This window comes from Sebastes umbrosus, chromosome 6 (genome assembly GCF_015220745.1).
Source record: "Sebastes umbrosus isolate fSebUmb1 chromosome 6, fSebUmb1.pri, whole genome shotgun sequence".
Classification (NCBI taxonomy): Eukaryota; Metazoa; Chordata; class Actinopteri; order Perciformes; family Sebastidae; genus Sebastes; species Sebastes umbrosus.
Window position 1 is genome coordinate 7,540,982 of NC_051274.1, and position 19,820 is coordinate 7,560,801.

At 41.0% G+C, this 19,820-nt stretch overlaps 2 protein-coding genes across 4 annotated transcripts in view; both read left to right on the forward strand.

Moving 5' to 3' along the window:
• The window catches only part of icmt (isoprenylcysteine carboxyl methyltransferase), a 10,952-nt gene extending 1,215 nt beyond the window's left edge, over positions 1-9,737 (forward strand). Inside the window, exons 2-6 of one of the 2 annotated variants that reach the window (XR_005207209.1) lie at positions 1,241-1,329; positions 1,694-1,863; positions 3,092-3,309; positions 5,296-7,419; positions 7,456-9,737. Coding sequence is in view for 1 of the 2 variants with exons in the window: in XM_037772256.1 (XP_037628184.1) it covers positions 1,241-1,329; positions 1,694-1,863; positions 3,092-3,309; positions 5,296-5,475 (657 nt within the window). In the remaining variant the exon portion in view is untranslated. Of the gene's footprint in view, positions 1-1,240; positions 1,330-1,693; positions 1,864-3,091; positions 3,310-5,295 lie in introns of both variants that reach the window. The other variant, XM_037772256.1, reaches the window with a different exon arrangement.
• A 1,922-nt stretch (positions 9,738-11,659) lies between these two features.
• Positions 11,660-17,904, forward strand: LOC119489595 (60S ribosomal protein L22). 2 transcript variants are annotated; one of them, XM_037772258.1, is made up of 4 exons: positions 11,660-11,788; positions 12,735-12,845; positions 13,122-13,246; positions 17,706-17,904. In XM_037772258.1, the coding sequence occupies exons 1-4, from the start codon at positions 11,690-11,692 to the stop codon at positions 17,848-17,850; spliced, it is 480 nt and encodes a 159-aa protein (XP_037628186.1). In that variant the 5' UTR covers positions 11,660-11,689; the 3' UTR covers positions 17,851-17,904. The 2 variants fall into 2 exon arrangements, with proteins under 2 accessions (XP_037628186.1, XP_037628187.1); XM_037772259.1 differs by having other exon boundaries at positions 11,707-11,788; positions 12,738-12,845.
• Positions 17,905-19,820: the final 1,916 nt, after the last annotated feature.

Sequence of the window (19,820 nt, forward strand, 5' to 3'; positions counted from 1 at the left end):
AATTTATTTAATACATTTCCAGGAAAAGAATTAACAAAATGAATTGATCTGCTTTATTTCCATGTCTGTTGGTAAATTGATGATAATTAGTAAATAACCTCTTTGAAATTTCTCAACAAAAAAAAACTCCCTGAATCATGACATTAATGACATCAGCTACCAGGTTACATTAGTGTCGACAATAAGTCACACAATGGTGAGATTTGTGCCTGATCAGAAGTGTCTTCTATTAGTTTTAGTTTTCCACCTTCGATGAAGAGCAGCTGCTTCTCAAGTCTAAGCGCCCTATTTTAACCATGAGATGCTATTTTAGCATATCAATATTAAATTATGTTTATAATAAAGTAATTTTTGACAAATTGAGGTAAATATTGGGGTGATTTGAAAGTAATTCCAAAGAAATTTCAAATAGGTGACTTGCTAATTATCACCTAATTACCATGAAATTTGCAGACCTGTAAAATGAAGTGTTACCAAATATAGTCATGGATTAAGGTTACATGATATAGTCCATAATTCTACGGTCTGGTACCACTGACTCAGTGTTTACAATTTTAAAGCTTCTACCTAGATTTCAGAAGTGGCAGACAAAAACAATGAGTGGCCAGTAGAAATGTTCAGTGACCTGCAACAGTGGCAGGTGAGGAAAAAGGTTACTTCCAGACCCTGTCTAAAACAGTCCAAAAAATATAAGTAAACATGAACAACTCTCTCCCAAATCCCCAAAACTAGAGTGCTAAAACTCAAACTAGTGATGTCATAGGATAACACGTTTGTAACTGCTCCATAGACAATGAATTGGAAGAGATGACACTGAGAGCATCCAGGGGAATGTTCTCAGTATATGGTTCATTTTCTGTTTCACAACTGGCAACGCTACGATAGGATAAAGCTCATTTGGGTACAAAAGAGACATGAATGTGTGGGTCCACAGAATGATTGTCTATGGAGCAGCACCAGACTTTATACCCTATGACATCAAGTGTGAGACTTCTCTGGTTTCTCACTTTGAGAGAGAGGAGCTCATGTTCACAAATATTGATTGAACTTTCTTAGTCCATGGAAATAACATCTTGGTATCGGTGGTGTTCCCCTTTTAAGAGTGTACTCTAATGGTGGGTAAAATATCTGGTCAACTGGTCTTGAGGCTAACTATTGAGAAATAGGGTTTTGTTTAGGTAACGCTGGCTGTTTGACCCGGGATGACCCGGGATAACCTGAGTGTCCTATCTCGTTCCAGGTTGCTGTGAGAGCCTGCTTTCTGGGAGTCACTTTTGGCTGTGGCTTAATTATAAGCTGCTCTGAAACCACTTGGACACATTTTGGCTGGTACGTACATATGTTCAGGCGTCACTCATTTAGTGTGATCAGTTTAATTTTTTTTAAGTAACATGACGCTGCTGTGTAGAAATGCATTTCATTGTTTTATTTTGTATTAAATTGATATTAAGTATTGTTTATTGTTAGTTTAACCTTGTACCCACCCCATACTATGCTCCCGACCTTTTTTTTTTATCTTGTATTGTTTTACACATTTGAATCCCAGTAAATTAAATTTGGCATAATTATGATAACTCCTTGGTTAAGAGAGAGAGAGAGAGAGAGAGATACACAGTGAACCAGAGCATGTACCATATTTTGTAACCCAGACCTGCTGCAGTTGAACATGTGTATTAATCGTGCCTCTCTGCAGGTACATGTGCTCGCTGTCCTTCTTCCATTACTCTGAGTACCTGGTGACGGCCTTCATCAACCCTCGCAGCCTGTCGCTGGACTCATTCCTGCTCAACCACAGTGTGGAGTATACCCTGGCTGCTGTCTCATCATGGGTGGAGTTCACTGTGGAGAAGCTGACCGTTCCAGGTTGGTGTGTCTTCAGTCTCTTCGTCACTGCACTCAGTCCACTCAGAACTGTCATCTGTATTTTTGTTGATGGCACACAAAAGGTTTGCCTGTCAGTATTCCAGCATATCAGTATATAACGTCTGGTTAAGTAACATTTACCTCAGGACATGTATAGACTGGGCATACAGAGCATGAATGAGTTAACAGTGTAATGGCTAAGTCACATGGTGAGTCTCTGAAGTTCCTGAACATGTCCCAGTGGCCGCCTGAGTCTCTATCAGTCTTTGAAAAAAAACTGCCGCACCCCATGTTTAACAGATCTAGAAAGTTCTCCAACCTTCTACTCATTACAGAGCAGGATGGTTTGTGCTCCTTCCAGTTCATCAGTTTATGTCTATTGGTTTTTTATCCGTAATATTGTCTGTGCTCTTCTCACTGGTTGGGCATGGCTCTGTTGGGAAAAGGTGATGTCACATATTTCTGTGTACCAGTTAGAATCTGATGATATAGATGTGGTTGCTTGTTTGTGTCAGACATAAACATATCAGATCTGAATCCAGCATCATTTCCACTTACGGAACTAGGGCAGTGTATTGGTTACGATTCAAAATATTACGATATATTGCGATACTGTATGCAAGGCGATATATTGTTTATTTTAGGAAAAGCGATTGAGACCATAAACTCATGTTTACAATGTTTACTGAGGTAATAAATCAAGTGAGAAGTAGGGTCATTTTCTCATAGACTTCTATACAATCAGACTTCTTTTTGCAACCAGAGGAGTCGCCCCCTGCTGGCCGTTAGAAATAATGTAAGTTTAAGGCACTTAAGCATTGGCTTCACTTCTCAGATCCGGAGGTTAGCCCACTGGTCCCACGTTATTTCCAGTTGCAGTGTATGTGAAGGACATCAGCTGACAGGAAGTAAACATGGACCCAAACTGTTGCCTAGCAATGCAGTTCCGTTGAAATGTGCTTTTCAGACAGAGGGTAAACACTGGCATATTCAGGCAGACAGTATGAGGAAGATAAATGTTTTTTTTAACATTACAGCATGTAAACATGTTCTAGTAGAAACACAAAATACAAGTATGAGCCTGAAAGTGAACATAACATGGGACCTTTTGAATGAGTTTGAAGGATTCTTGAGTCAAACAGAACTCCATCACAGATCCTACATGACCTGCATCTGGACATACTCTACCACATAGTGCGACTTTTCATGCCTTTCTCCCCTCTCTCAGAGCTGAAGCAGCTGAACTGGTTGAGCGTCGTGGGTCTGCTCCTGGTGCTGTGTGGTGAGGGGCTGCGTAAGGCGGCCATGTTGACGGCCGGATCCAACTTCAACCACATTGTCCAGAATGAGAAGGCCCAGAGCCACGTGCTGGTCACCACCGGGGTCTACTCCTACTTCAGACACCCCTCCTACGTGGGCTGGTTCTACTGGAGCGCAGGAACACAGGTGAGCTGCTGCAGCACCGCTCAGCCTCGGGCTCAACTCATTCATACATAAACAGTAGAGTGTTTTAATATCATGTATGTTTCTCTCTCATACAGCTGCAATTCAGATTGATACCTCGTTTTAATTTTTCAGACACTTTCATCATAATGATATCCATGAATCCTGCCAAATATGACAATGTTAAATTGACAACAAAATGTCAAATTTCCTCCAATAATGTTTTTTCTCTTGGAAATAGAGATAACTGGTTGCTCTGTGTGTTCAGTCATAAGACAAAATGTGTCTGGTGTTCTTGGAAAACGGGGGGAAAAAAAATCAGGATAAACAGGAAGGAAATACAGGCACTCCAAAATATCAAAACAAGTGGCAACGTGGAAGAGAATATATTAAAAAAGCCTTTATTGTAGTGGCTAAATCGTTTAAAAAGCCAACGTTTCGACCACTGTAGGTCTTTGTCAGGGCTTACAAACAAACAGACAAGGCGGATGTGGCCTCACCTATATGGTATCGACAACCAATGGGAGGCAATCACATGATCACTCATTACAAAAAATATTACAAAATATCACAAAGAAAAAACACAGAAACAAGTAATTTATGTCTTTCATTAACGAAACTACTCCTGCTTTACAACAGAGGCTGCAAAGCAAACATGGAAGACTATACAGAAAGAAGAAAAATATATAGAATATTTTTTATTATTACTCACAGAGAGCATGTAAAATCTATATCCTCATTAAGACCAGGATACTTTAAGGCATCCAGTCGATGGATCCAAAAAGTCTCCCTCTGGTAAAGTTTTTGTAACCTGTTCCCCCCCCCCCTTGACCAGCGGTTTAATATGTTATATGCCCTATATGCGTAACAAAGAATCATTAGCACCGTGATACTCACTAAAGTGTCTAGCCATGGGGTAGTCGCGATTTCTCACTCTGATGGCATATTTATGCTCGGCGAGGCCGTGTTTTTCTGTAGCTTAGCGTGACACAAATTTGACATTTGAATGTAATGTGAGATAACGGAAACATGTGTTCCTGTGCTGCCTCTTATTGCTGTCATGGGTCATTGTTGTAGTTGGCAAGATTTCCTCTCCTCCTACCTACAGTGTCCTACAAGTGTCTCAGCTACATCTTGGATGATTTGGGCCACAGAACCACTTCATGCTAAAAATTTGGTGGAAATCTAAAAATTACGGCTGTCAATTAAAATATTTAATCACATTTTAATTGCACATTTTTTCAGCTCAAAATGTACCGTAAAGGGAGATTTGTGAAGTATTCAATACTGTTATCAACATGGGAGTGGGCAAACATGCTGCTTTATGTAAATATATGTATATATTTACTATTGGAAATCAATTAACAAAATAAAACAATGACAAATATTGTCCAGAAACCCTCACAGGTACTGCATTTAGCATACAAAATATATGCTCAACCCAACAGGCAACAACAGCTGTCAGTGTGTCAGTGTGCTGTCTTGACTATGACTTGCCCCAAACTGCATGTGATTATCATAAAGTGGGCATGCATGTAAAGGGGAGACTCGTGGGTACCCATAGAACCCGTTTTCATTCACATATCTTGAGGTCAGAGGTCAAGGGACCCCTTTGAAAATGGCCACGCCAGTTTTTTCTCGCCAACATTTAGCATAACCTTTGAGTGGTATTTAGCCTCCCTCGCAATAAGCTAGTATGACATGGTTGGTACCAATGGATTCCTTAGGTTTTCTAGTTTCATATGATACCAGTATCTTCACTAGCTTTAAAACTGAGCCCGCTACAACCTCCGAAAGATCGATTGCATTAAAGAAATTAGTGGCGTTAAAATGATTTTGTGTAAACTTTGACGGCCCTACTAAGAATAAAAAACAATCTTCTCAAAGCCTGTGTGTGTTCCAACACCCTTAATTATATTATTATTAAGATAATGGTCTGCTGTCCACATGTTCCGTTTTGTTTACTGACGACACTGTTGACTGTTGCAGATCATGTTGTGTAACCCGGTGTGTATACTGGGCTACACGATAGCCAGCTGGCGGTTCTTCCGGGAGCGGATCGAGGAGGAGGAGCTCTCCCTCATCCATTTCTTTGCCGATGACTATGTGGAGTACAAGAAGAAGGTCCCCACCGGGCTGCCCTTCATCTCGGGCATTCGTGTCAACTAGTCCCGGGAGCTGGATGCTGGACTTAACAGACTCAAAGCACTAAGGCACGTCAGACCTGGTGGGTGTGTGGGCGTCTGCCATGGCGGCTGCCCTCCAGATGGAAACCCTGCAGCTGGCTGAGAGCCTGTAGCTCACAGACAGAGATCGAGACAGCTGGGATGGCGGGCATGCAGCTGGGCTGCTGTTTTTCTACCAACTTCCAAAATCCAGTCAAAGACCAGACAACCTCCGCTGTACTACATGTATTCCAATAACAGCCACTCCATCTGTTTCAGTTGTGTTTCTGTTTGCATGCTCTGACCATGCTTAGTGTTTTCACTGACGACCCGTTGTGTTACTGCACTGGGCCCTTTAGTATCGTATAGCAGCAGAGAGTGAAATCACCGTTCTCTGAAGTTTTAATGGCAAATGTTTGGAGATGTTTGAGTTTCACAGGAAATCCTCCAGGTTCAATAGGTTGGTGTGATTATCAATATTTTCAAGAAGTCGCCACCACTGTATGGCCCTAGTTCAGGCAATATTTCACTGTCCCTAAATATTTCCATTTTTAAACCTAAGAAACGCTGAAGGAATTTAGATATCATAACAGTACCTCTCTGTGTCTAGTTTCCAGTACCCATCCCTGGACATGAGGCTGGGTCAAAATGATATTCAGTCTTATGTTGTGTTGCTGCAGGTCTTGGATCTGTGTGTATCATCATTATGAGGCTGATGGGAGTGTGTGAAATGAGCAGGATGTGTTTGTGTCCTCGCCGGGGCCATTTCGGATCTCTCTTGTCGTTTTGTTTTTTGTAATGAACTTAAGCACGCCAGGTTTCAAGTATGTTCTCCACAGGTCTGTTTCTAATTAGAGTGCAGACCTCTCCCCCTCTAGTCTTGAAAAGGTGTCTCTGAAAGGTTTGTATCATTTACAGAGGGGTGGCAGCTGTAGTCATCTTGGATTCATAACAATTACAAAAAAAAATTAGCCAAATTTCCGTAGAAACTTCTCGGACCACCCCTGCATCATAATAATCCACTGCTCCTTGTTTCTCCACTCCAGCGCTAAATGCACCACTTCATGTCGTCGCATCCTCTGCCACAAGCTGTGTGTTTAGGGTTAAGGGTTGATTTAAGTAACAGTTGGAACATATGAATCCAAATATTTCCAGTATAGTGTACCTAATAATATGTACTTTTTTTAAAGGTGGAAAGGCGTCTCCAATAGAATAGACAATGGACCGCTAAAGCTGTCCACTAAAAACACGAAAATTTAAATTCTGCTACAGTCTGTTGCTCTTCAATGCCGCCTGGGTGAACCAGTGTATCCAAACCTATAAAGGGAAGAAGAGGTGACATCACAGCTTTTTTTTATGTAAGAATTTATCCCCAGAAGCATTATTTAACAATAACAGAATGAATAAAATGTGTAAAAAGTATACGTTTCTATCAGGTTTTAGGGACTGTTTAAATGTAGATCGCGAGGAAGCTCCATCATTTACAGATGACTTCATATCAGGCCAGTAGTGGCCTGATTTAACCCTGATATCCATTTCCTCAACGCGCACTCAGGCTAAAACACCGAAATTACAGCATCGGTTTGAATGAAACTTTGTCAGGTGGTTTTTGAAAGAGTTATTTATGAAGCTGATGGTATATTTAATTGAGACATGTTCCCTACACAGGGGCGTGAGAGATTGTAATTAAACAAGTTGTTTCATCTGAGAAAAATCAGAGTTGGGTTCACCTCCTGATCTGTATAGGGAAGGAAGTTTTGACATCATTTCATGTGTTGTAGCCTCTATTGCTTTTCTTTTTTGTTGTTTATTATATCCTTTTTTTGTTATAAGTCACCATCCTGAACAGTGTTCTTTACTGACATTTCCATCAGCATCAGTTCATCATTGTGCTTCTCCTGTTGACCTGTTATGCCCACTGTGTGTTAGAAACCAACCAATTGACTGAGTTGTATATTGGGGTTGAGAGAGTCTGACTCTGCAGCTCTCTTTCTCTCTCTCTCTCATATATTGATCTGTCTGAATGTCTTCACAGTGCTGCTATCCACTCTCCAAACCCTGATCTCATTGTGTGTTTGAGAGATACCAGTGAAGTGAAGATTTTCAGAAGCAAAGATGCTCTGTAGGTCAAAAAAAAATTAAAATTAAAGGTACCCTCTGGCATTTTTGACCGCTAGTGGCGCAGTAGTGTTATGCTTGAATGAGTATGTTGGTGTGTGTGAACCATGAAAACTTCACTTAGCAATGTTCAAGAAAATAAATCATCTTATTCAGAATGTTTAGGAATACACCATGTTTTTGGAAGATTGTCCCGTTGCTTAACACCAACATCACAATTATTCTTATCCAGGGAAGAGTAGAATTGTATAATCAGAGGTATATGATAAAACATGGGGACAAACAAGGACTCTATGGGCCCAATGACTGTGGAAGTCGAGATTTTTTTTTGCTTCATGCGCCACTGAGCAACTCTTATAGGAATGAACGGGGCCATGCCTCTGACGCTGTATCCAGTTCTCTTCTCTTATATATCCACGTTCACGCAGCAACAAGTGTCGAGCGTCAGTTTGTCACTTCATGTCACCGGCTTCCATCGAAGATTTCTCACACCTTGTCCCAACCAATCAATTTGTATTTGTAGCTATGGGTTTTGAGACCTCCCGTAATCCTTATCCCGAAGGTTACGAATATGATTTTCTGACATTACAGCTCCCCAAAAGTGAAGCCATAACATCTTGATGGCCCCCTGGTGGCTGGCTGCAGTATATGTCATAAGTCCCGCCTCCTCCATGTTAGCGGAAGGGACATGGGCCAAATTAAAAAAATCAAAGTAAACGTCAAATATTTTTTTCCCAAAGATGGTTTCTGTCATTTTAGGCAGTTCTTATCACGTTAATTTATGTTGAAGTGTTAATTTTTCTGATAAGTTTGGTTTTAATTCATTATTTGATGAAAAAAGGCGGGTGAGACTTCATGATTGACAGCTGTGATTTTCTCTCGCTAACGTGCTGCGGTCGTGCTCGGCTCGCGATTGGTTTAAACGGGTGTGTGGGCGGGTCCTCGATACCGCGGCTCCACCGCCTGATCACTACTGAGCAGACTCTGGCTCCAAATGACGTCAAAATCTCAAGATTGCAGCTCCCGTATCCATGATCCGGGATATTTGGCTTCACTTCTGTACAGTGCGAGGAAGTGGAGACACGTCATCCATATTTATATACAGTCCACAGTAATGCATGTCATCCTTTGAAGTAGTTTCTATCCACACTTGGATTTAATGCTTTTTGTTGTGACAGAGATCTGTGGAAGTATCTCTGACATCCCTCAAACATGTTAACATGTCGACAATATGGTTTTATGCTTTGTTCTGTTGATTCATGCATACTAATTATTAATCCAACAAATTATCAATTTATGCAGGATTTGTTGATTAAACTAAAGCATTAAGCAGGACGGTGTATTTGAGGTTTAGTCCAAAATAAACTACAGTGTGTGTGTGTGTTCATGTAGTGAAGGAACATCACCCAGTGTAACAGTGTGGCTCACTGATGTGTTTTTACTGGCACAGAGGAAGGCTCTGATACGCATACAATACTTGTTAGTAGATACATTCATTGTGTGGTTTGGCTCTGCACATTAGATCTATTGGAAATTAATTTGAATATCAACAGATTTAATCTCTTAAAGACAGGTCAGAGTGTCTGTAAGAGCACATTAACATAATCTAGGCCTACTACTGTATGCTAAAGTTTTAGCTTGTTTCCTTCAATCAACATTGATAATGTTAGCTTTGTACTTAATAACTAACCACTTGCAATTTTGTATGCTCCAGTTTTAGCATGATAACTACTATCACTACGGCCTATACTTAAATACAGTACAGACCCTGCTAATCTCTACTAATCCCACTCTGGATTATCTTGGAACACAAAACATATTCATCCAATTCATTGATTTAGTTGACCAATGGCACAATCTACTAAACACTGGACTTCTGTAATTCAATTAAGGAATGCATGTGTGTGATGCGTGTGTTTTGGGGGTGAAGAGTGTTTGCAGTCTGAGTTTCAAGTGACACACTTGTAGCATACCTGTGAAGTGTTCTGTAATAGGGTTACATGATGCAACGGCTGTATTCAAGGTGTTACAATAATGAGTTGACTGTTGCAGCATGGCAACATCTGAGTTGAGTTTTGGATATGTTGCACTTTTACTGTATAGGTAACCATTTATCATAGGCCTTTATTAAACGGTTTATAACTCTGACTGAAAACCTGTTGGCTGATTACTTTTCATTTATTTTCAAAGCAGATTTTAATTATTCAGGGTTTGTCTTTATTCCTGTCATTATGCAGACATGATTTATTAACTCTGTCTTGTTTATGGTTAGGTCTCCTACATGTAGCCTACAATGAGATGAACAAAGTGGACATATACTGCATTGGGCGTGGGGAGGAACAGATTACATGGATTACTATAAAATGTAATATATTAGCAATGCATTTTGTTGCATGATTACAGTAAAGTAAAGGATGATTATGGTGTCAAGTTTGTCAAAGTATTTAAAAGCAAAATATGGAAGGGATAATACCCGATCAGTTTTACGCTCGCATCGGGTGGTTCTTTGCCCTTGAGGAATTATATCTGACATACTGTACATATATAACAATGAAACTGAGTCTGTCAACCCTAGGCCCCAACTACTGGGCCAGGCAGCTGACACAGAAAGAAAAAAGGCTCTGCTGCAGCAGGTGAAAGAGCTCAAGGCTCACCTCCAAAGAGCAAAGGAGCACAGTTCCTCTCAGGAAGAGAAGGTCAATGAGCTCTCCACGAGATCTTCGCCTGAAGGTAAACTTCTCCCATGTGCGCTCTGCACCAACCTGGAGTCAGAGACCAATGAAAACAAGTCTTGCTGGGACCATGTAGAGTATCTGACCAACAAGCTCCACAGAGAGGAGACCTGGAGACAGCAGCAGAGCAATCTGTTCTGCAAAGAGAGAGCCAAGTGTTTCGATAAGCAAACTGTGAGGATCCAAATGGTCCAAACAACTGGAGGAGATTAAGAAAAAAAACAGCTGGCTGATCAGAAGTGCCTGGAGGAGTTGTTGGTATGTCAAGAGAAGGAAACAAGAGGCTGGAAAACAAGACTGAGACTGAGATGAAGTTTCATGCTGAAATGTTATCGGAGGAAGCTCCTCCATAGGCTGAGAAAAAAAGTGAAATAAATCTTTGCCTGTAGTATATATGCAGTTGTAATTTGGAGTAGTGGTACTACAGCCAGCACTGTATGCTCAACGCTCAGAGGACCAGGAGCTCCTCAGAGAATGATGATAATGATATTACTTTATTGTCAGATCAAGTCTGACATTTTTCTTGCATCTCATCAGCTCCATTTGCAACATCAACACAGACAAAAAAATTGAAGACAGGAAACAACTATACATACATTTCACATACCATTACAATCACAGCAGACAAATATTCAAGACCCTTCAACGTACATGTGTTCTGTGATTTGGCCCAATATTTAATTTTCGGATTGACTGGTGCACAAAAGAGTGCTTCAGTCTAACCCTATTGAATCGTGGAACCCTGTATCTCCGATTTGATTTGATGGCAACTATTTGTATTCACTGTTCAGGACATGGTTGGGGTCAGAGACGGTGTTGTTAGCCTGCCTTAGTATGTTATCATGGTAGGCTGGTGTATAGAGTTTCTCAAGGGGTTGTTGACCTACAATCTTTGAGCAGATTTTCATTTGGTGGTCTGTTTAAATACTCCACAATCTTTGTTTTTGAAAGTCACTTTCCTTGTATTTATAACTTTTTCATGTCCTGAGTCACATTTATTATTTGAATAGATTTTAATCTCCTTTGTGGGAACGACCAGCTGTACACTAAAATCAATGTAATTACAAAAGGTAACATTATTTTGGCGTGACAAAACAACCCCGATCAATTTCTATCCTTTTGATTTCGCTCTATCACCATAATGTGAATTCCATATAGTTTTGGATAGATTAGAAAGGCTCTTGTGTTTGTTTGTTTTATCAGCATCCCCTTGCTTGCTCGCCTAGATTATTTTTATAATAATTGTCATAAATTACTAGATTTTATTTAGTTTCTTTTGAACATGTTTTCATATTTATACTCTTTTGTATTTACTGACATTTTCAAAGTGGGGGAGAAAAAAACAGTTTGTTAATCAATCTCAGATGCATGGATTCAATCAATAGCTCGGCGTTCGATTGGTACAGTTCACGCATGCGCACTGGCCTGCTCTTCCTTTCTGTTAGCTTCTCCGCCATGGCGCCTATTGTAAGTAACATCTCCTGGTAATAACTCCTCCACAACTGTAGATTTCGGCTGTGAAAGCCAGAGAAAACGAGCGGGATGAGATAACAGTTTTGTTCTGACCATCGTGGTGTAGATGGCGGGTTTGTGTTCAGCTCTGAAGTGTTTTTATGAGCACATTATGAGGTAGCGGTGGCCTTTTAGAGGTAGCTAAGCGCTGTAGCGCACCACGTTGTTGACTCAGCTCGCTGTCCGGGTCGCTGCACGACCGCACTTTAGTTTAACAAGTTGCACAAATACTCTAGTTGTAGAAGCGGATGATATCTAACGTTAATGTGATGATGCAGGTAGTTTACCACAGCGGTTGTTGTGTAGCTCCAACACTTGAACGTTAACTTAAAGGTCCCATATTATAAAAAAATTTAGATTTTCATGTTTTTTTTTATTATAAAGCAGGTTTAAGTCCTATATATAAATACTGTGAAAGTATCGAAACACTCAATCCACAGGGAAATATACACAGCCTGTATTCAGAAACTCTGCATTTGAAACGAGCTGTCAGGATTTCTGGCCATTTGTGATGTCACGAATATACAACATTTAGACCCTTTACGCAGATTTAAACGTAAACTTTCTAAATGTGTCCCAGTTTATTCCTGGTTGCAGTGTATGTGAATGTCATCAGCTGACAGGAAGTACACATGGACCCAAGCTGTTGCCTAGCAATGCAATTCTGTTGCAATTCCGTTGAAATGCACTAAAACGGAGCGTTTCAGACAGAGGGTAAATGCAGGTATATTCAGACAGACAGTACGAGGAAAATAAAGTGTTTTTTAAACATTAAAGTATGTAAACATGTTCTAGTAGAAACCCAAAATACAAATATGAACCTGAAAATGAGCATGATATGGGACCTTTAAGTCATGTTGTTTTAGCTTTCTGTCAAGTAAAACGTTTTGTGTTTCATTAGCAGAAGAAGCAGAACACCGGCAAAGGTGGTAAGAAGAAGAAGCAGGTCCTTAAATTCACACTGGACTGCACTCATCCTGTTGAAGATGGCATCATGGACGCTGCCAACTTTGTAAGTCCACCACTCATCAGATCTTCTCAATGTGCTGCTGTTTTAGTATGTTTACCACAAATAAGATACAATCAACAGTACTGCTGACTTTCCCCAGAGAGAAAATTAATGATACGACAATATAAAAAATGACTTATTGAGACTTAACATATGCTTGTATTGAGTAATACATCACAGTGAACGTGTAATACTTGCCGCAAATTGCAGATATTTTGCCTTGAGATCTCAGAATACTGTACAAATGGCTGTCCGTTGTGTACATAAACGTGTTTCCAGGAGCAGTTTCTTCAGGAGCGCATCAAGGTGAACGGGAAAGCTGGCAACCTGGGTGGTGGTGTGGTCTCCATCGAGAGGAGCAAGAGCAAGATTACGGTGTCCTCTGAGGTGCCCTTCTCCAAAAGGTAAGAATCAGTCACACTCAATAACCTGCTTGTATGGTATACTGCGCTGTGGACATTTCTTAAACCCAACAAGTAGGGGTGGGCGGTATACAGGTGTCATCACCGTAACCGGTGTCACGTTCGGCCACGACATGAATTTTGCAATACCGTCATTACCGTGATAAACACACACACACACACACACACACACGACGGAGATACAACAACCGATAAACTACGTCACTCCCACACAGGATGTCTATGGTTACGTACAGGCTACCGCTGTTCCGTTTCGTCATGGAACCTTTTACTTTTCATTTCGGCGTCCATGTTAACAGGTTGGTGCAGCCACACAGACCGGGTGAGCAGCGCGGCTGCAGCCGCTCGTACGTGTGTGGCTTCCACACAGACAGCGTTGCTGCTGCGGAGCTGCTACCGCCAGCCCTCAACACATCGTTTTCACCGTCTATTTTTGCTGAGAACCGCGCGCATCACGCCCGTCGAGCTGCGCTGCTCGCGTTCCATGTGTCTTCTGTACAGTACCGGTCCAACAGCGTGACTCGACGCTGTCAGCTTTCGGTTTTCTTCAAAGATGTAAATTCTTTTAAATGTAATGTAATTCCCAGTTTGGCTGTGGTGAAAAGAGGTCAAAAGAAAAACTGTATGTGACAAAACACCATTTTATCCTCAATATTCTTTATTGCTGAGATCCAGGCTGCTTGACAGTCATCTACAGTTCATCCACAACTCAAATCAACAGCATGACTGTTATTATTAACTCTGAATGATTCACATTACATTTACATTATGATGCAGGCTACTCCTCCCAAAACACATGCAGGCCTATAACTCATTTTCAATTTGGAGCCAATAAACACATCTGTTTTAAAAAAAAATAAGATATGTCCCCTTACATTGCCAATAGAAAGAAAAGAGGTAGAATCATGTTTTGAGTGGAGTATCCCTTTTCATTTTGTAACTACTATTGCCAGGCAACCTACTTTCCTTTCCAGTACCACTCGTTAACTTCTTGCTTACCCACAGAGTATTTTGTTTCTACGCCTCATGGCGTTTCGGAGCATATTGCAACAAACAACGCGTTGAGCATAATCACCTCTGCATGCTCGTATCATGCGCGTTATCTACGGAGGTCCTGCTCTACGGTGAACGCGCGAGTATAAACAAAGCTTTACTGTACGAGATGCCTCATGCACGTGTCTGTGTGCTCCCCTACGTTCATCTGTCATCAGGGAGCGGACAAAAGGGCTTTTGTACAGTCCTGTCTCTACCTGTTAGTCATTATTCATAACATGCAGTCGATTTGCAATCTAGTACTAGTAACTAGTAGTTATTTCTTTGTGAGCTATTTGTGACACCAAAGAACATAAATATACACATCAGAAGCATTAAAGCTGCATAAACTTCTGTCAGTCACCAGAATTTCATTTCCCCACGTGGGTCCTGATGATGCAGGGTGACAATCGCCAAAACTGTCCAATCACGGATTTACCTGTCAGTCTGTACAACTTCATGTTCACTCCTTTAGTTCGTTTGTAAAAAGTCAGTGTGAACAGGAGCCGGACCAGAACTAAAATGCAACAATGTCCGGACGACCAAATGAACTGAAGTAAAGGTGTGAAAACAACCTTAATGGCCCGTTAACACCAAGCGACTGCACGAATATTGCGTCTTTTTTCCCCTCATGGCTGTTGGCTGTGCTTCACAGCTCTGGATCGGCGGTTACGTGACGTCGGGTTGCGTTTATCAAAAAGTTGATTCTGTTTCAACTTTTCTTCGCAGGCCGCTGGGTTTTTATCAAAAGGTCCTGTGGTTCCTCCGCTGCAGGTTGAACACCTGATTTGGTGTGAATGCAGCGCAAGAGGAGGTGAACAGGCACCATCCTGTTCCTAAGGAAGTTTATTTTGAAAAGACTGTGTGTGTAACGAGCGGAAATTGACACGTGTTGCTGGACATTAGTAAGAAAACGCACAAAAAAGTGAGTCTTGATGTCGTTGAAAGTAAGACAAGAAGTAGGCTATCATTTGCTGCTGAACGCACACTCCTACGCAGAGCTGCCTCTTCACCTTAAGCCTGCAAAACAGCTCTGCCCCAAGTGCAAGATGGTTGACAGCGGAACGTCAAACTTCTTTTTAACTGGTATTTGGACACACATTTCGCCTTTAACAAATATTGCGTCTCCTGCGATTTTAAACTTGCAGGAGGCCATATTGCGCTTTCAATAAAATTGATTAATTATGCAGCCTTAGACGGCGGCTGGCGTTACCGCAGTTTCACAAGTGTGTCGGAGTACGGTGGCCTTAAGGAAACGTAAAAAACACGAAAGCCTCTCTCTAGAGCCGGTGTTTGGTTTGTCCGTTCTGGGCTACTGTAGAAACACGGCGGAGCAACATGGTGGACTCTGAAGAGGTCCCGCTCCCCCGTGTTGATATGAAGATATCTCGACCGTTCATTGACTCTGTCTTCTTATTGCCAGAAGCTTCACTCTGTGCTGTGAGAGAAGATCATGATTGATTGAAAGCGTCTTTAGATAAATTCTGATTTGATGCTATATAAAAATGAACTGAATCGATATATAAAATATGAATGCTGTAGATAAACCAGCACTGGGCTGTTAATAATGATGTGTTGCTACCTCCGGGCCAAGCTCATCCAGAGCTGCCATGTACACACAGGATACACCTCTGCTCCCAGTCGATTTTTACACAGATTAAACAAACAAGATGGAACATGTTAATAGTGAGCTTTAGAGGTGCTGCTGGGCACGTTTAGTTACCTTTGGAGAGAGTGCTAACAGGCTACTGACAGGAGCTTCATATTTACCATACAGACATAAAAGCAAATCAGCACGTTTCCCAAACTATTCCTTTTAAATAAGTCTACATCAATTAAATCCAGCTGAGAGCATTACGTCATCTGTAGGTTATCTCCTGTTACATTACCAGTTAACTCTTTGCTTTTCCTGTGACCACGTGACCATGTAATATATGCAATAATACACTGTATTGTATTGTGTCTAGAGGCACATTCAGTTGGTCAGGTGGACTCTGGAATAGTGTTGATTAAGTCAATCGGCAGAAATCCGTCAATCAATAGGGCTGTGTATTGGCAAGAAACTGGCGATACAATACGTATCATGATACAGGGGTAACAATTCAATCTATTGCGATATATTACAATACTTTAAGCAAGGCGATATATTGCGATTTTTTTTAAATCTAAGTTTAGGAAAACTAATAGTATAAAGACTCACCACTTTATGTATAAAATCTAATTTAAAAAAAAAGTCACTACACATGAATACAGTTGGACTCATTGGACAAGAGTCAGCTTTCCAGTGATACACGATTTATGCGATTCTAAGACTGTTTAGTGACCCCAGTATGCAGAAATATTCAAATACACCATTTTACAATAGGCGAAAATAACACATTTGTACTGCATGCAAAAATGCACGTTTTTTTGTCTGTAAAGGGGAGACTTGTGGGTACCCATAGAACCCATTTTCATTCACATATCTTGAGGTCAGAGGTCAAGGGACCCCTTTGAAAATGGCCATGACGGTTTTTCCTCGCTAAAATATAGCGTAACTTTGGAGCGTTACTTAATCTCCTTCTCGACAAGCTAGTATGACATAGTTGGTACCAATGGATTCTTCGGGTTTTTTTCTAGTCTCATATGATGCCGGTATATTTCATGAAAATCAATACAGCGTTTTGGAGAATCGATACTCGAACATAAATATCGCGATACTCAAATGTATCGATATTTTTCTTACACCTCTTATCAATCAAGAACTCTGCGGTCTGCTTCCAGTTTCTCTAACGTCTCAGATGTTGTGCTTCCGTTTTGTATGACAGTGAACTGAATATCTTTGGGTTTTAGACTGTTGGTCGGACAGAACATTTTGAAGACATCATCTTGGATTCTGGGAAAGTGTGATGGACATTCTAAATGCTTAATTAACAGATTGATCAGTAAGGAAAATATTAAGTTAGTTGCAGCCCTTCGGTGGAGTAAACAGAGTGGGAGAGTACCTGTGGACTCCGTTAAACTGCTGCTTTAGTGTTTGATTCCACTGAGCTGTGTTTGACATGAGGGACAGTGAAAAGTGTAAATCATGAACCAAAGATAGGAATGTTTAATGAAAGAACTCAACCCGTTACTTGTACAAAAATGACAAAATGAATCCGTGACTGAAGTTTCGGTATTAGTTGCATGGCAGTGCATTATATTTAATGTCTTGGTGTAAATTGTGCTGCCATCAACCCCCAGGAATTAAAGGCAAGGGAGTATTAGAACGGCTTTAGAGGTGAAATGGTGCTACACTAACAGACCAGTCCGTGTCCAAATTTTGATGTATTAAAAGAGTAATTTGGGATATCCTAGTCCCGCTGTTACCTGTCACACCCGTTTCTGAAAGTGAATCTGACACTCTTGTTTTTGCTCTCCCGTTTTGCAGATACCTGAAGTATCTGACCAAGAAGTACCTGAAGAAGAACAATCTTCGTGACTGGCTGCGCGTCGTGGCCAACACCAAGGAGAGCTACGAGCTCCGCTACTTCCAGATCAACCAGGATGAAGAGGAGGAGGAAGATGAAGATTAAATTGACAGTTAATCAGATTTTGTACATTTAAATAAATGTTGTTTACAGTACAGATGGAGTGTCCCATGTGTTTCCTTTTGAGATTTTCTGTTGATGTGTCACAGGACAGACGGAGCTCCAGGACTCGTCTGTGAAAAACCAACAATTGGCTCACAGGTTAGCGGTCGACCCTGACGACATGCAGACAGAGGGTGCGTGCCAAAGCTCTTAATTTTCATTTCCTCGCTCCTCAATCCTCGCTTGAACCGGAAGTTGTTCTGGTGCGCCATCTTGAAGACCGTCCCAAAGCTCTTATTTGTGCAACGAGGAGCGAGGATCGAGGATCGAGGAGGCTTGCCGGAGGAGCTATGAGCGAGGATACACCAGTATATCCTCCACGGAAGTCTTTTACCGACCGACACGCCCCCTTATTGGATATCAGTTACTGATTGGACGCTGCTGCCGATCAGACTGATATGATAACTTTACCTCTCAACATCGTTGGAGTTTCATACCGGAGTGGAAACAGATCACAGATTAAACGTTTTATAGTTTAGTTGTCTTCTGATTCACCATCTAGTTATAATCTGTGTTAATTGAAGCTCTGAACAGCAGCAGAAGGACCTGCAGTATCTCTGCTTCACACACCGCCAGTGAAGCAGCCTGACACTGAGAGGGGTTTATAAAACCTGACAAACGGATTCAAGATAACTTTCTGCATTTTTTAGAAAGATTTTTCTTTTCATGATCTGTTATTTCCCCCATAAACTTTTATTAATGAAACGATTAAAGTCAGAAAGAGAAGGAGAGTCTGTCTGTCAGCAACAAACATCTTTTACATCATTTATCCTCATTTCCATTCAGTTACATGAGGCGGATAATTCCTGAACGTCGGGTTTGATATGAGTTACATCATTTACATTTTCCCTTTAGCCTAATAAATAATGTCCAGTGTTCAAAAAACACCATAGTCATATTCTGGGTTATGAAATAATGAGCTCACAATCAGAATATCAATAACTACAGATGCTAATAATGAATAAATAATATAAAGAGCACTTGTCTTTATTAGTACTAGTACAGTTCAGACACAAACAGCTGTTAAAGCTGACTGACAGCTGATCCAGATGTGATCAGCTGCTGCTGTCATCAGAAACGGACGTCGCTTCACGTGACGCTTCAGAGGAAACGACCGTCTCATGTCGCTTAAATCGTATTTCCTCGTTTCCTCTCTCCTCGCATGGTTTCCTTGCGTCTCTCCATGCTTCCCTGGTGGGAGGGACTAAGACGCAAGGAAAAGACGCAAGTGAGGGAAACAGGGATGCAATTAAGAGCTTTGGGATGCAGCTACAGACTCAACTCTGCTGCAGTGTGCTTTACTGAGTCGAGCTTGATTTTACAGACTGCTCAGATCTGAGACATCGAGCACAGATTACATCTATTCAGTGAAGTGTGTGAAATAATGAAACGGTACGAGCACGCGGTTTTGTTTTGGAACTCTGCTGTGATCGTGTTAATCGTTCAAGTCCAGTATGAGAAACGTGAATTGTTCTGTCTCATAGGTGCTGAAAATGACGGTACAAGACTCGAGGTTCTTCATGTGATGTACTTGTCCAGGGGACAGAACTGTCTCCACATGGTGAAAATAGTGCGTGATTTACTGCAGTTTGTATTTTAGTGTTAGTGAGGCTACAGCCAGTGGTCAAGATGTTATTTAGCTTTTGCATTTGAAGTTAAGATAATCCTTTATTAGTCCCTCAGCAGGGAAATTTGCAGAATTACAGCAGAAAAGGGGGACAGTGAATACAACGAGGGGCATCCGTAAAAAACTAGAGATAATAGTAATCACATGTTGATTTCAAACAGCAAGATATAAGCTGACATTTTAAATATGCAATAAGTAGAAATGTGATCAATATGAATGCTTTGCTCTTATAGAGTGAACCCTCCACAATAAGAGTGTTTAATCATAGTTATCAGTTTCCTAAAGA